We start from the raw sequence: 14,826 nt of genomic DNA, 5'->3' as shown, positions 1-14,826 counted from the left end.
GCATCACCCGCACATTAAATACAGACTCAGTGAGCAGAACACCGCAGCAAGCATCTGTTGGCTAATGACAAAGAAAACCATGGACACTTTGAGGCTAATTTCCACCCAGCTATAAGCATGTAAGCAGCAAACACATGCACTGCTTTTCAGTATCAACCCCAAATATCCATGAAAAAGAAGATCTTCAGCATTCATGTTATTTTGTGTCAAAAGCAATACATGTATTAATTATATATGCTAACCAAGATATTCAGAAAAAGTTAACTCTAAATAAGCAGAAGTCAAAAACACAACTGCATTTTATTCTCATTCCACTTTTCTTTGTATCAATATCCATGGTCAGGGAAATGACTGGTCTAAGGAAGGCACTAAATGAAAACTGTAAACTAGGCAAAGTTTGTCTTCTTACATGATCAGTTACTTTTTTCTGTCCCTGTCTCATTACCTTTTTTTCCTCCCTACCCTATCCCCAATATTCTCATATTTTCCCAGACATCTGCCATAATGTTCTCTGGGGCTTGCCTTGGCCTCTCTTTCCCCTGTGTTGAAATTTATCATACCTACATATATTTCTCAGAGTGTCATGTGACCTGATAACAGCCCCCACAAATATCCCTAACTGCTTTCACTTCTCCTCCTGTCCAATGCTTTTACCTAACTTCAGGACCACACCCTCTCCTGCCTTCTCAGAACCTTTTAAATAGGCTTTACCTTTCCTATATATTCAACTTTCCCTCTTCACTAGTGTCTTTCCCTCATTACATAAGCATATTTTAAGACTGTACCTAAGAAAGCAATTAAACCTTTAGCTTAAACGGTAAATAAATAGGGGGTGCCTGGGTGGCTCAGTTGGTTTAGTGTCAGACTTTAGCTCAGGTTATAATCTCGCAGTCCCATCCGTGGGTTCAAGTCCCATGTCGGGCTCTGTGCTGACAGCTCAGAGCCTGGAGGCTGCTTCAGGTTCTATGTCTTCCCCCCCTCACCCCCTGCCCTCTCTCTGCCCTTCCCCACTCATGCTCTCTCTCTCTCTCTCTCTCTCAAAAATGAACAAAATTTTTTATTTTTTGTTTTAATTTTGTTTATTAATAAATAAACAAAAAAAATTTTTAAGGTAAATAAATGCTAGCATATAAAACTTACCCTATGGTGTCCTCCCCTTAGTCTCTGCCTTTCCCCTCACCACATTCACTCCCCAGGCCACGGCAGTGAGACTTCTGCTCACACCATTACATTAATCCAAGGGCTCTTCATCTAGAGGCTGGAGGGTCTGTGGATAGAATTCAGAAGACCTATGAACTTGGATGGGAAAATAAATTATTTCTTTATTTCCTCCAACTTCGAAAATCACTAATACTTACTGTATTTACTAATTTACTATAGGCCTGCCACTACCTTGTTGTGTATCATGCTAAATAAATACAAAATACCTTATTATAATTAGTTCGAAAATAATATTTTAATATAATTGAGCTACCTCTGTAATTTGTTTTTTTTGTTTTTTGTTTTTTTTTTTGAGAGAGAGAGACAGACAGACAGACAGAGCGCCAGCAGGGGCGGAGCAGAGACAGAGGGAGACACAGAACTGAAAGCAGGCTCCAGGCTCCACACTGTCACCACAGAGCCTGATTCAGGGCTCAAACTTACAAACCATGAGATCATGACCTCAGCTGAAGTCGGACACTCAACGTACTAAGCCACCCAGGTACCCCTGGCTTCCTCTGTAATTCTATGTATTTTATTTTATCCATCTGTGGCAAACTATGTTTTACAACTATGCTGCAAAAATACCTCCAATTCCACATGCTCTTCTATGGTGTAAATTTGCTGCTCACCCACAAAGGCATCGAGTCTGCTTCTCTTCTTAAATCCAAGCTGGCATTTACCTTGCTTATAACCAAGAGAGTGTGGTGAGGTGACAATAAGTGACTTCCCAGGCTGTTAGGAAAAGTGATGCAGGTTCTGGGACTAGGTCTGGGGTGGTTTGTTTAATAGCAATAGTTTCCAGAACAGAATCTGGCACCTGGAACTGGAGTGGTGACATAATAAAAACATAAAACATGTGACATCAGCTTTGGGATTGGGTGGTAGATGTGAACAGGAGAAGGGCCACAGGGATCTCACTAGCAGAAGCCTGATGAGCCTTGAAGAGGCTGCTGGGACTTTAAGGAGAGTGAGTTAAAATGTTATCAGAAGCTGGAGGAAAGAAGACCACTTATGAAGGGGCAGAAAGTTTAGCAAAACTGTTGCCTGTGGTAAATTAAAAAACAAAATGCTGGTAATGAACTGTTATTTCTAGCTAAGGTAATTTCCAAGCACAATGTCCAAAGTGTCAACCGGTTTCTTTTATATATATGATATAAAGTGCAACTAGAGAGATGAGCTGGAGAAGAAAGTACTCTGTTTTTGAGCAGAATTTAGAGGAAATGTAAAGAAACCAGCAATTGCTGGGTTCAAAAATAAAACTATTTTTCATCCACAATCTCTTCCAGCAGAGAATGCTGAAAACAAAGAAAGGTATGGGGACAAAGATCAAATACAGAGTGCTGAAAGGAAAATCTGGTCTCTGCACAGAGATGAAACCAAGGGTGTTGCTATAAAATCCTTTGTTAACACTCTGTTTCCCCTTCTTAATCTCCTTCCCAGTGCCTTTTCTGTACTTGTCTGCTAAAACTAGATGTGCTTAGGGGCTTTGCCCTCAATCCTGAGCAATTTCTTCTTCAACCAGTCCTGAAAAACTATTAACCTCAAAATCTCTCTCTCAAGCCCCCCCACCTCTCTCCAAGAACTTCATACAGACTTGCATTTCTCCCTCTTGAATATCTCAGAAAAACCCCAAACTAAATATTTCAAGAACATATCTATCTCCCATCCCACAAGTTCTTTCTATACCCAAACATGCACTGGAAATAAATAGCAGTGTGGCATCCCTTTAATTGCCCAATTTAGGAATCATCCCTGATTCTTTTCCCCCTCTCTCCTTTCTTCCAATCATTATCTAATCAGTTTATCAAGTTCTATAGACTCTACCTGCCCCGACACACCATTGCCAAAATATAGGACCCACTGTGGATATGAGTACATACTTTTCTATCTAGAATGCAACTCCTGTTATAAACATAAGTACTTTGCTAGGTATTAATTTAATTCAACAATATAGAACACCTTCTCTGTGGCAAATCTGGCAGGACCTTTACCAGGACTAGGCATGCAAAACTGACAGAAACGGAAGGGACTCCATTTAGAAAGGCTCCATGTCTAATGTTTCTCTGCTAGGCTCCAATTACTCATGGTCTATATTTCACCTTGCATCTGAGTAAACCAAAGAAGCTATGATCCCACTCTAAGGAGAAGCAAAAAAGTTAACCATTCTCCAAGTTCTGTCGTAGGCCACCAAACACCTGATAACATCTAAGAAGAAAGAGATCACGAGCAAGTTCCAGGACGATAGCTTCAAACCTCGGTCGACACTGGTGCCAATACCCACTACCTTTGGTGATTTATGGAAAAACACCTACTGTTCACCTGACACTTGCCTTTGATCAGACCCTACCCTGGATTCCTGAAGGAACGTGTACCCTGGGCCCCTTTCCAATACAAACACCTAAGCAGCAGGGAGAGTAACTTCTTTTCTGAGGCTCCCAGATACTCCTCTTCTGCACGCTATCACTTACACTATTAAATAAACTCTCCTCTCACTTCCTCCAGGCTGTCATTTGATTTCTACCCTGCATGAAGCCAAGGACCTTCTTGGCTGGTCCTTCAGGACCCTCTCTGGGTCCTCGGACCTAGACTTCCTACATCAAAACAAAGTGAGAAATAGGTCCTGTCTCGTCTCTGGAATCACACAGAAGAAAAATAAGTACAACACAGGGGTTTATAATGGAAGGTAACATTGCAGGATGAACTAATTCTTTGGTGGGGGCAGAGATACAGCAGGCAGTAAACAAAATGACAGAACAAATATAGTACATTCTCCTGGAGGAGCAAGTTTCTTTGTTGATGTAAGTAACTTAAAAGATTTTAACATCGGGGAGCCTGGGTAGCTCAGTTGATTAAGCATCTGACATTGGCTCAGGTCATGATCTCATGGTTTGGGTTTGAGCCCCATATCGGGCTCTCTGCTATCAGCACAGAGCCTGTTTCAGATCCTGTGTCTCCTTCTCTCTCTGCATCTCCCTTGCTCATGCTCTCCCTCTCTCTCAAAAATAAAAAAAAAAAAAACATTGGGGGCCCCGGGGTGACTCAGCCAGTTAAATGTCCAACTTCAGCTCAGGTCATGATCTCACAGTCCATGAGTTCGAGCCCCACACTGGGCTCTGTGCTGACAGCTCAGAGCCTGGATCTTGCTTCAGATTTTCTCTCTCTCTCTCTCTCTCTCAAAAATAAATATTTTAAAAATTTAAAATATTAAAAAAAAATTTTTTAATAAAAAAAAGATTTTAACATCAACATACTCATTATAAACAGAACATAAATTTAATGAAAGATACAATAAAATACTTAAAAATTCAGGGGTTATCTTGGGCAAGAATAACTGTCCAGAATTAGAATTTCAAGTAACATTACTAAGCAGAAGGACAGACACTTTAAGTCAGAGACCCTCTTAGAAGTGAATAAGTCACATTACCTAAAGGGCCTGTTGGGCCTACCTATCCAAAAAGGCAACCAGGGCTGGATGACCAAACATTCCGTGAAACACCAATGGATGATCAAAAAGGTTCTGTGGGACTCTTTGCTACAGCCGGCCTCACCTCCACACAGCCTTTGTGGAGGGCTTCAGACACAGCACAGAAGAGGCCTTGCAGATGACTTGGGAATCCTGAACAAACTCATTTTTTTGTCAGATTAAAGTTACCCGTAACTATGTAAAGGAAGTCTACGAAGGCTAAGAAAAATGTGACACTGGCTCTAATTCCTGCCAAGATGTTGAATTAGCAAAACTGCTGACCCTTCTCAGAAGATCAGCCCTTGCGGAAGTTACAGAGAAAAAGTGGAAAGAACTATGAGAAACACCTGGAGGCACAAGGACCCATTTGGAACCGGAATGTGTGGAATGGTGGCTTTGGCCTGAGGCAAGAGGCAGCTCACTTGAGGCTGTGGGATAACAAAACAGAAGAACTCCTGCAGATTTTTGCTTTTCATAGGCTCCAGCACCTGGGTGCACACAACCTGGCTCCACACATGCATTCCTTGGACCTCAGGTCCTCAGGAAAATAGTCAGGCGCTTAGAAAACAGCTGAATACACACTAACCTTCCCTGGCCCCCTCCTTCTACTCCTCTAACACCAGAAATTGGGTGGGCGGAGTGCCAATAATCTTAGTGGTGCCTCCTCCTAAAGGCAGCTTCTTCCTCTAGAGAAACAGGTAAAGAAGTGCCTGAGGTTATGTTAAATGGGGTGAGAAGTAATTGACTCAAGCTCTCTGGTGCCTAGGGCTCTCCAATTCCTGCCCCAGACATTGCTGGGACTGATATAAACCTAATCAATCCTCCCCACAGAAGCAGTGTCTGACAAGGGAAAATATCAAGTACCAAATAGAAAATGTAAAACAAGATGTTTTAGTCTATTAGAGCTGCCATAACAAAATACCATAGACTGGGTGGCTTAAACAACAGAAATATTTCTCACAGTTCGGGAGGCTAGAAGGGTACCAGCATGGTCACGTTCTGGTGAAAACTCTCTTTCTGGCTGGCAGGTGGCCACCTCTGGCTATGTCCTTATAGAGAGAGGAGAGAGAAAGAGCAAGCTCTCTAATATCTGTTGTAATCAAAGCACTGTTCCCATCAGACCAGGGAACTTCACAACTTCATCTAACACTAATTTCCTCCCAAAGTCCCCATCCCAAACACCAACACACTGGGACTTCAACACAGGAATTCGGCGGGGGGGGGGGGGGGGACACAAACATTCAGTGCATCATCTATGTTTAAAAAAAAATAATAAGGTGCAATTTGATCCTAACATCATACCATAGGAAAAATCAACTCCAGTTGGTTAAGGACTTAAATGAGAAAAGGAACTTTAAAAAGCTTAGTGGAAAATATGAGTATCTTTTAACCTCAGGGTAAGGAAGGATTTTGTAAATAAGACAAGAAAAATCTGTAATAAAACTAAGAACATTTTTCAAAAAATACCTTAGACATAGTGAAAATACAAGTTATAAACTAGGAAAAAGTATTCATAATACACTTAACTTATAATGCATTATTATCAAGAACATATAAAGCAAGAACACACATACCCAAAACATGACCAGAAAAATGGATAAGAGACATTCAAGAGGCTTTGACAGCAGCACACATACTTATAACCAATAAATGTATGAACAATCTTAAACACTGGGGATCATGGAAATTCAAAGCAAAACTCTTTGTCAGTAAAACAGTAAAAAGCTTTGAAAACAGACCAAAAAGAAAAGATTACCAACCGTTCTCTCTAGCTCATGCATTCATTACCTCTACCTTTGCCTTTGAGCAATTTTTCAATTTAAAATTTGTAGAAAATTGATAATAATGTGAACTATTCTTATGCACAAAAGAGCAAATTAGTTGTGTCCAGTGGATTACAGGTGATAATTGCCCACTGGATAGACCAGCTTTTGCGTCTATTTGAAAAATTCATTTCAGCTTTTTTTGCTGAATATAAATGAGTGCCTCTTCAAATTTGTCTTTGAACTGACTTTAACATCTTACCAGTTTCCTCATTAACTAGTGAGTTAAATAAAATATTTGACAAGTGTTCATTTTATATCTGTATGAGAGTCACGATTATAACCCCTTTTTAAATCCTTTTAAAAATCCTTTTAACACCACAATTAGAATTCAATATCACCCATTTATGATTAAAAGGAAAAGAAAAAAAACCTTTCAGCAAATGAGGAATAAGAAGGGGCTATTCAACCTGAAGATAACAACTTTACAGTTAAAGTCTGAAAATCTCCCTAAACTCAGGAACAAACCAAGGGCATCTGCTCTCACCACTTTTCTTTTTCCTTTTTTTTTGGGGGGGGGGGGGGGAGAGAGCCTACACAGGCATGCGAGCAGGAAAGAGGGGCAGAGGGGGAAGAGAGAAAAATCTTAAGCAAGCTCCACACCCAGCATGGAGCCCAACGTGGGTCTTGATCTCATGACTGTGAGATCATGACCTGAGCCAAAACCAAGAATCGAACACTTAATTGACCGAGCCACCCAGGTGCCCCTGCTCTCACCAATTCTATTCAATATGGTACTAGAGGTTCTAGTCAGTAAAATGAGGGAAGGAAAAGAAATACAGGTTGATAGGAAGGAGTAAAATTGTCTTTACTTACATATACATCATAATTACATGGTAAAGCCTAGAGAATCAAAACAAAATAGCAACAACCCCCCCCAACACACACATAAAGCTACTAAAACGAACAAAGGCTAATATACAAAATTCAGTTATATTTTTACATACTAGTAACGAACAGTGGAAATGAAATACTTCTAAAATGTCATAACAGCATTAAAAATCAAAGTGCAATATCTGTATACTGAAAACTAAAATAAAAATTATAGTTCTTGAGAAATTAAAGATGATCTAAATAAACAGATCATGTTTACAGTATTAAGATGTCTACTCTCTCCAAATTGATCTGTGGAGTGAACATGGTATCAAGTAAAATCTACAGATGTTTTTGTGGAAAATGAAAACCTAATCCTAAAATTTCTACGGAAAAGTGGATTCTAAATTGCATATAAATATACAAAGGACCTAGAAGAGTCAAAACAAATCTTTAAGAAGAACAAAATTGAAGAACACTATTTCACTTCAAAACTTATTGTAAAACTACTATAATCAAGATAGCATAGTATCAGCAAAGGAAAAAATGTCAATAAAACAGAAGACATAACCCAGACATACACATATATAACCAACTGATTTCTGACAAAGTCTTCAAAGTACTTAATGAGAAAAAGAAAGTCTTTTCAACAAATGGTGCTGGGAAAACTGGATATCCACATGCAAAAGAATGAAGTTGGACCTGTACTTAACAACATGTACAAAACTTATTTCAAAATGGATCAAATATCTAAATGTAAGACCTAAAAAACAATAAAACTCTTGGAAGAAAATATAGGACAAAAGCTTCATGACATTGGATTTGGCAGGGATTTCTTGGATAAGGATACCAAAGGCACAGGTAACAAAAATTCAAAACAAAATGGACCTCATGAAAATTTTAAAACCTTGCATATCAAAAGACACTATTCACAGAGTAAAAAAGAAGGCCACAACATAGGAGAAAATAGTTACAATCATGTATCTGATAAGGGATTAATATCCAGAATATATAGAGAACACCTAACACTCAACAACAACAAAACAACCCAATCCAAAAATGGGCAAAGGACTTTAATATACATTTCTCCAAGAAGATTTACAAATGGCCAATTAGCACAGGAAAAGACACAACATCATTGATCACTAGGGAAATGCGAATCAAAACTACAAAGAGATACCATCACATCCATTAGGATGGCTACTATTGGAAAAAAAAGAAAAACATAAAGTAAGTGCTGATGTGGATGTGGAAAACTTGGAACTCTGCACTGTTGGGGGAATTTAAAATGGTACCATTCCTGGTACCATTAAAACAGTATGGTGATTCCTCAAAAATGAATAGAATTACCTCATGATCCAGCAATTCTACTTCTGGGTATATACCCCAAAGAATCAAAAGCAGGGTCTCAAAGAGATATTGTACTCCCATGTTCACAGGAGCATTTCTCACTACAGCTAAAACATGGAAGCAACCAAGTAACCATCAACACATGAATGCATAAGCAAAATGTGGTATTATACATACAATGGAATATCATCATTCAGCCTCAAAAAGGAAGAATATTGTGCCATATGCTACAACATGGATGAACCTTGAGGACATTATAATAGATGAAATAAGCTAGTTACTAAAAGACAAATACTGTAGGATTCCACTCACATGAGGTACTAGAGAAGTCAAAATCAAGACAGAAAGTATAATGGTGGTTGCCAGGGAGTAGGGTAAGAGGAAAATGGGGGTTTACATTTTGTAAATGTAAACTGTAAAACACACTGTTTAAATGCTTACTACCGCTGAACTGTATGCTTAAAAATGGCCAAGATGATAAATTTATGTTATATTTTACAATTTTTAAAAAAAAGACATTTAAAAAGAATGGGAGGAAAGAAATTGGTGAGATGAGAACAGATGAATTTCTTTAAAAAAAAAAAAAAGTGACAGACGTCAGAAAAGTGGTTTGCTCTGGTGAGAGGAAAGAAAGTCAAGGAAAGAGCTTTAGGGAACTTAAAGAATAATAAAAAATTTTTAACTTTATACAGGAGAGGATTACATAAGTGTATGCATTTGTCAAAACTCATTAAACTGTGTATCCAAGATTTAGGCATTTTATTATAAAATTGAAAAGTGTACCTCAATTTTTAGGGTTTTTTTTTAAAGATCACAATTAAATACTATTTTCGATCATTTAACTAACAAAATTTAAAAGTCTGAAAACTCCAAGTATTAACGAGACCATAAAACAGGATCTCTTATATAATGGTGATAGTGATTTATTTCCAATCACTCTAGAAATAAATTTTGTATTATCTCTTTAAATTTACCATTTACTACCCTATGATCCAGCAATCCCGTTCACAGGTATACGCACAGGAGAGTCTCTTGCACATGTACTGCAAGAGTCATATATAGGAATGTTTCTCACATTAATTTATAAATAGCAAACACCTAAAAACAAGATTCTTATCACTCAATCCCAGAAATAAAATGAGCATGATAAGTAAGGGTACCACTTTTGAATATTTAAGATATCTTTATGTTTTAAAGACAACTCAGTTTTGGTATATACATGTTATCAGCTGGTTCAATGTGTGTATGCACAGAATAAATCAAGGTATTACAATGATTTTGTACTTTTTGAAGGTAGAATTTATTCATTCAACATGATTTTTATAGGAGTAAACACTGGAACCCAAAGAAATTCAGGTTACATAATTTATACTATATTCATATACAAAATATCCTGCAGCTATAAATATGAATGAAGTAGATCTAAGTATACAGAAATATCTCCAAGATAAGCACACTGAAAAAGCAAGAAGTAAAACAGTAAGTTCTCGTGAATTAAAATAAATTCCAAATATATATATATATATATATATATATATATATATATATATATATATTTGTAAAAAACAGTTTGAAAGTAAATAAACTGTTAATGGTATTTCCTTCTGAAAATAGGGACAGGGGATCTAAAGTGAAGGGAAGACTTACTTTTCACTGTAAATCCTTTTGTACCATCTGGACTTCCAACCGTATACCCGTTTTTTCAATTTACATGGAGACAGAAGAGAAAGAGGCCCTCAAACAACATTTATGTTTCCAGTAAGCAACCTCTCCTATGCCTTACAGCAGATATTCTAAACCTTCATCATTCCCCTCAAACTCCACATCTCACCCCTATTGCCTACTACCAGAACATCACCAACCACAATATCCCTAAGCCAACAACTTTGTTTTCTACTTCTGGGAAAAGGGGAACTCCTTATACTTCCTAATTCACACCCATAAATTTACCTCTGGCTACATCCCTGAGTACCTCCTTCCCTCAGAAGAAAGAGGCCACTCCAGGCAAATCTTGTGTTCTTATGCAATCTCCTGTCCCTACAGGAAAGCCTGCTTCCTCTATTATCCCTCTCTCCACTTCTACAAGCTTGCTCTTAACTGGTCCTTTCTCCTACCACCTCTGTATATGCATGCTCAAGCCGCTTCTCTTATATTAAAAAATATCTTATGTTATTATATATTATATTAATATATTATATATAATATATATAATTATATTATATATATTATATATTATATATAATATATATTATATATAATATAATATATATATTATATATTATATATTATATATAATATAATATATTTATATATTATATATTATATATTATGTTATTATATATTATTAAAATATATCTTATGTTCCCCTCTATGTAGCACCCTAACCTCATTCTTGCCCTTCACAGTTAAACTTCTCACAAGAGTAGTGACAGTCTCTACTTGAGTCTCTTCTCCCATTTACTGCTCAACCTACCACAACCTTGCTTCAGTCTCCACTGCTACAAAAAAAAAAAAAAAAACAAAAAAAAACCAAAAAACCACTCTTGCTGAAATCATGAAAAGATGAAACCGTTATCATTCTGTGAACCTTATTTTACTTCATCTCTCTGCATTATCGGACATTGCTGACTGCTTCCACCCGTCTTGAATCCCTTGGCTTCTGCTGACACATTTCTTTCCTGACTCTCCACTATGCACTGCAGATTCAAAGACAAATATGGCAAAGTCCCTGATTTCAAGAGGCACAGATTCTAAAATAAGAGAAATATATGTAAACAATAAGAACACATTGAAAAAGTACTATGACAGTGGCAGGTATAAAGCGCTATGGTAAGTTTGTAATGGGATAAGAGAGGGAACATGCATTTTAGGAGGAGGAAATTAGCACGGACAAAGGTACATGTATAAATCAACAGTTTGTAGAGGGAATTTAATGGATAATGATTGAGCACACAAGTTTTGAAACCAAGCAATCTGATTCTACCACTTAGCATGGGGCGTGTCATATATTGAAAGGTCTTAATAAATGTTAACACCTTCATGACAAAAACAATCAATAAACTAGGAATAAAAGGAAATTTCCTCAACCTGATAAAGGACAGTTACAAAAAAACCACAGCTTAACAACAATGCTGAAAGATTGAATGCTTTCCCCCTAAGATCAGGAACAAGACAAAGATGTCTAGTCTTACCATTTCTATTTAACATTGTGCTGAAGCTTTTAGCCAGGGCACCGGGTAAGAAAAGGACATAAAAGGCATCCAGATTGGAAAGGAAGAAATAAAACTATCACTATTTGTGGATGACATAATTTTATACATATAAAATTCCAAGTAATACATTAACGGACTATTAAAACTGCTAGTTGAATTAAAAATTCAGTGAGGTTGCGTGATACAAAAATTAATTATATTTCCACACACTAGCAATGAACAATCCAAAAATGAAAGAAAATAATTTCATTTACAATAGTATCAAAAAAAAAAAAAAAGAATAAGGGGCTTAGGAACAAATTTAGCAAAAGAAATAGAAGACATACACTAAAAACTATAAAACATCATTGAAAGAAATTAAAGAACACCTAAATAAATGGAAAGATCTCCAATGTTCACAGATTGGAGAACATACTATTATAAAATCCCCAACTTGATTTATAGATTCATAACACAGATTCAACACAACCCCTATCAAAATCCCAGCTGGACTGTTCTGGTAGAAATTGACAAGCTGATCCTAAAATTCATAGGAAAATGCAAGGGACCCAGAAGAGCCAAAACAATCTTGAATAGGAAGAACAAAACTGGAGAACTTACACTTCATGATTTCAAAACTCACTACAAAACTACAATAATCAAAATATGAGTTACTGTCATGAGAGATGTATAAATCATTGGAATAGAATTTAAAGTTCAGAAACAAACCTTACATTTATGATCAACTGATATTCTTCAAGATTCTTCAGTGCTCTGGGACAAGTGGATATCCGAATGCAAAAGCATGAAGCTGAGTCTCTACCTCAAACCATGTATAAAAATTAACTCAAAATGGATCATAGACCTAAATTTAAAAGCTCAAACTTACAAGAAAATATGAGTAAATCTTCATGATCTTGAATCAGGCAATGGTTTTTTAGATACAATAGCAAAAGCACAAACAACAAAAGAAAAACAGATACAATTAAAAACATTTGTGCTTCAGGGGTACCTGGGTGGCTCAGTTGGTTAAGTGTCCCACTCTTGATTTCACTTTAGGTCATGATCTCACAGTTCGAGGGATCAAGCCCCACATGGGGCACAGAGCCTGCTTGGGATTCTATCTCTCCCTCTCTCTCTGCCCCTCACCTGCTCATTCTCATGCTCTCTCAAAATAAATAAACATTAAAAGAACCATTTGTGCTTCAAAGGACGCTATCAAGAAAGTAAAAAGACAACTCACAAAATGGGAGAAAAAAAATTGTAAATCATATATTTCATAAGTGACTTGTATCCAGAATATATATAAAAAAAAACTCTTACAATAAATTGGCAAAGGATTTGAATACACATTTCTTCAAAAAAGACACATAAATGGACAATAAACACATGAAAAGATACTCAACAGCATTACTCATTGGGGAAACAGAAATCAAAACCACAATGAGGAACAACTTCCCATTCACTACAATGGCTATAACTTAAAAAAAAAAAAAAAAAAAAAAAGACAGTAACAAATGTAGGTGAGGATATGAAGAAAATGGAATCCCCATACATTGCTGGTGGGAATGTAAAATAATACGGTCTCTTTAAAAGAGTTCCTCAAACTATTAAACATGGAGTTACCAAATGACCCAGTAAATTACACTTTTAGGTATCTACCCAAAAGATACTAAATTATATACATACAAAAACTTACACGCAAACGTTCATAGCAAAAAGCTTAGAATACCCAGAATGTGTAAACAACCCAAATGTCCAACAATTGATGAATGGATAAGCTAAATATGGTATATACATATTAAGGAGTCTGGCTCCTGATCAAAAACTTAAAAACTCTATGTGTAACTTTTCCAGCCTGACTATAAGCAATTACAAAGGCTTTACCTGGCAGGCCTCACATGGGAAAGCTGCCATACCCACACCAGACCGGGTACACAGCCAGTGCAACTGCAGTCTCTGAAGAGAGCTGTAGTCAAAAACTCAGGCTTCCCCTGGCTAACCATGCTCGTAAGCATAGCTACATTCCCAGCCCAGGTGCTAGACTTCATTTAGAAGTCTGTTTATCCGTGGCCTTCAGCTGAGGCCTCTCCTCATTCACCTCTGCTGAGGCCTTCTCATTAGGGAGGAAAGAAACACTGAAGACACTTTTTCTCTACTCTCACTCTGTGCCTTTCCATCCCAAGACCTTCCACCTCACTCCTGAACCGGCCCGAGGTCCATAAAACTGCAGGAACCTCTTGTCTGGTGCTCCCTCAGTAGCGAGACAATCTACCTCCTACCTCCATACTGACTCACCTGAGTGGGGGGCCTGCACTTTCTGAGGTTTACCCTCTTACTTATACTATCTCAGTTAAGTGAATAAAAGCTCAACTGTTACTTTCATTTTGGATCATTGTTTTTAATCAGCTACCCTGACACCTGAAAGTTCAGGTCTCTCTCCCTCTTTGGCTCACCTGACCTAACACAATGGAATATCATTCAGCCATAAAAAGTAATGAGGTATCGATTCATGCAAAAACATGGATGAACCCTTAAAACTTTATGCTAAGTGAAAGAAATAAGTCACAAAAGATCACATATTGTACAATTTCATTTATATGAAATGTCCAGAAGAGGGAGAGCTATAGAGACAGAAGAGCTATAGACATCAGTAGCTGACAGAAACTGAAAGGAGGGAGGAATGAGTGATGACTGCTAAAGAGTACCAATGTCCCTTTGGAGTGACGAAAATATTCTAAAATCAGACTGTGGTGATGGCTGTACAACTCTGTAGCCACAATAAAAAAACCCACTGAATTAAACACTTTAAATAAATAGGTGAATTTTAAGGTATGTAATTTATTTCTTAAAAAAATTTTTTAATGTTTATTTATTTTTGAAAGAGAGAGGGACAGAGTGCAAGCAGGAAAGGGGCAGAGAGAGCAGGAGACCCACACACCCCTGTATATAAATTATTTCTCAATAAATCTGGTTTTTATTT

At 37.2% G+C, this 14,826-nt stretch overlaps 2 protein-coding genes across 3 annotated transcripts in view; both read right to left on the bottom strand.

Moving 5' to 3' along the window:
- Positions 1–14,826, bottom strand: part of PEAK1 (pseudopodium enriched atypical kinase 1) — a 315,319-nt gene that overhangs the window by 254,288 nt on the left and 46,205 nt on the right. The gene's annotated exons all lie outside the window — the stretch shown is intronic.
- Positions 1,141–14,826, bottom strand: part of LOC147580339 (uncharacterized) — a 60,626-nt gene continuing 46,940 nt past the window's right edge. Inside the window, exon 3 of the mRNA XM_086708553.1 lies at positions 1,141–1,267. Coding sequence (XP_086564679.1) covers positions 1,252–1,267 — 16 coding nt within the window. The 3' untranslated portion in view covers positions 1,141–1,251. The remainder of the gene's footprint in view (positions 1,268–14,826) is intronic.

The sequence above is a fragment of the Puma concolor genome, chromosome B3, assembly GCF_028749965.1.
Source record: "Puma concolor isolate L17-30 chromosome B3, mPumCon1.1.hap2, whole genome shotgun sequence".
In the NCBI taxonomy this organism is placed as follows: Eukaryota; Metazoa; Chordata; class Mammalia; order Carnivora; family Felidae; genus Puma; species Puma concolor.
Note: the sequence above shows the minus strand (reverse complement) of the source record. Positions and strands in the feature narration are given on the sequence as shown.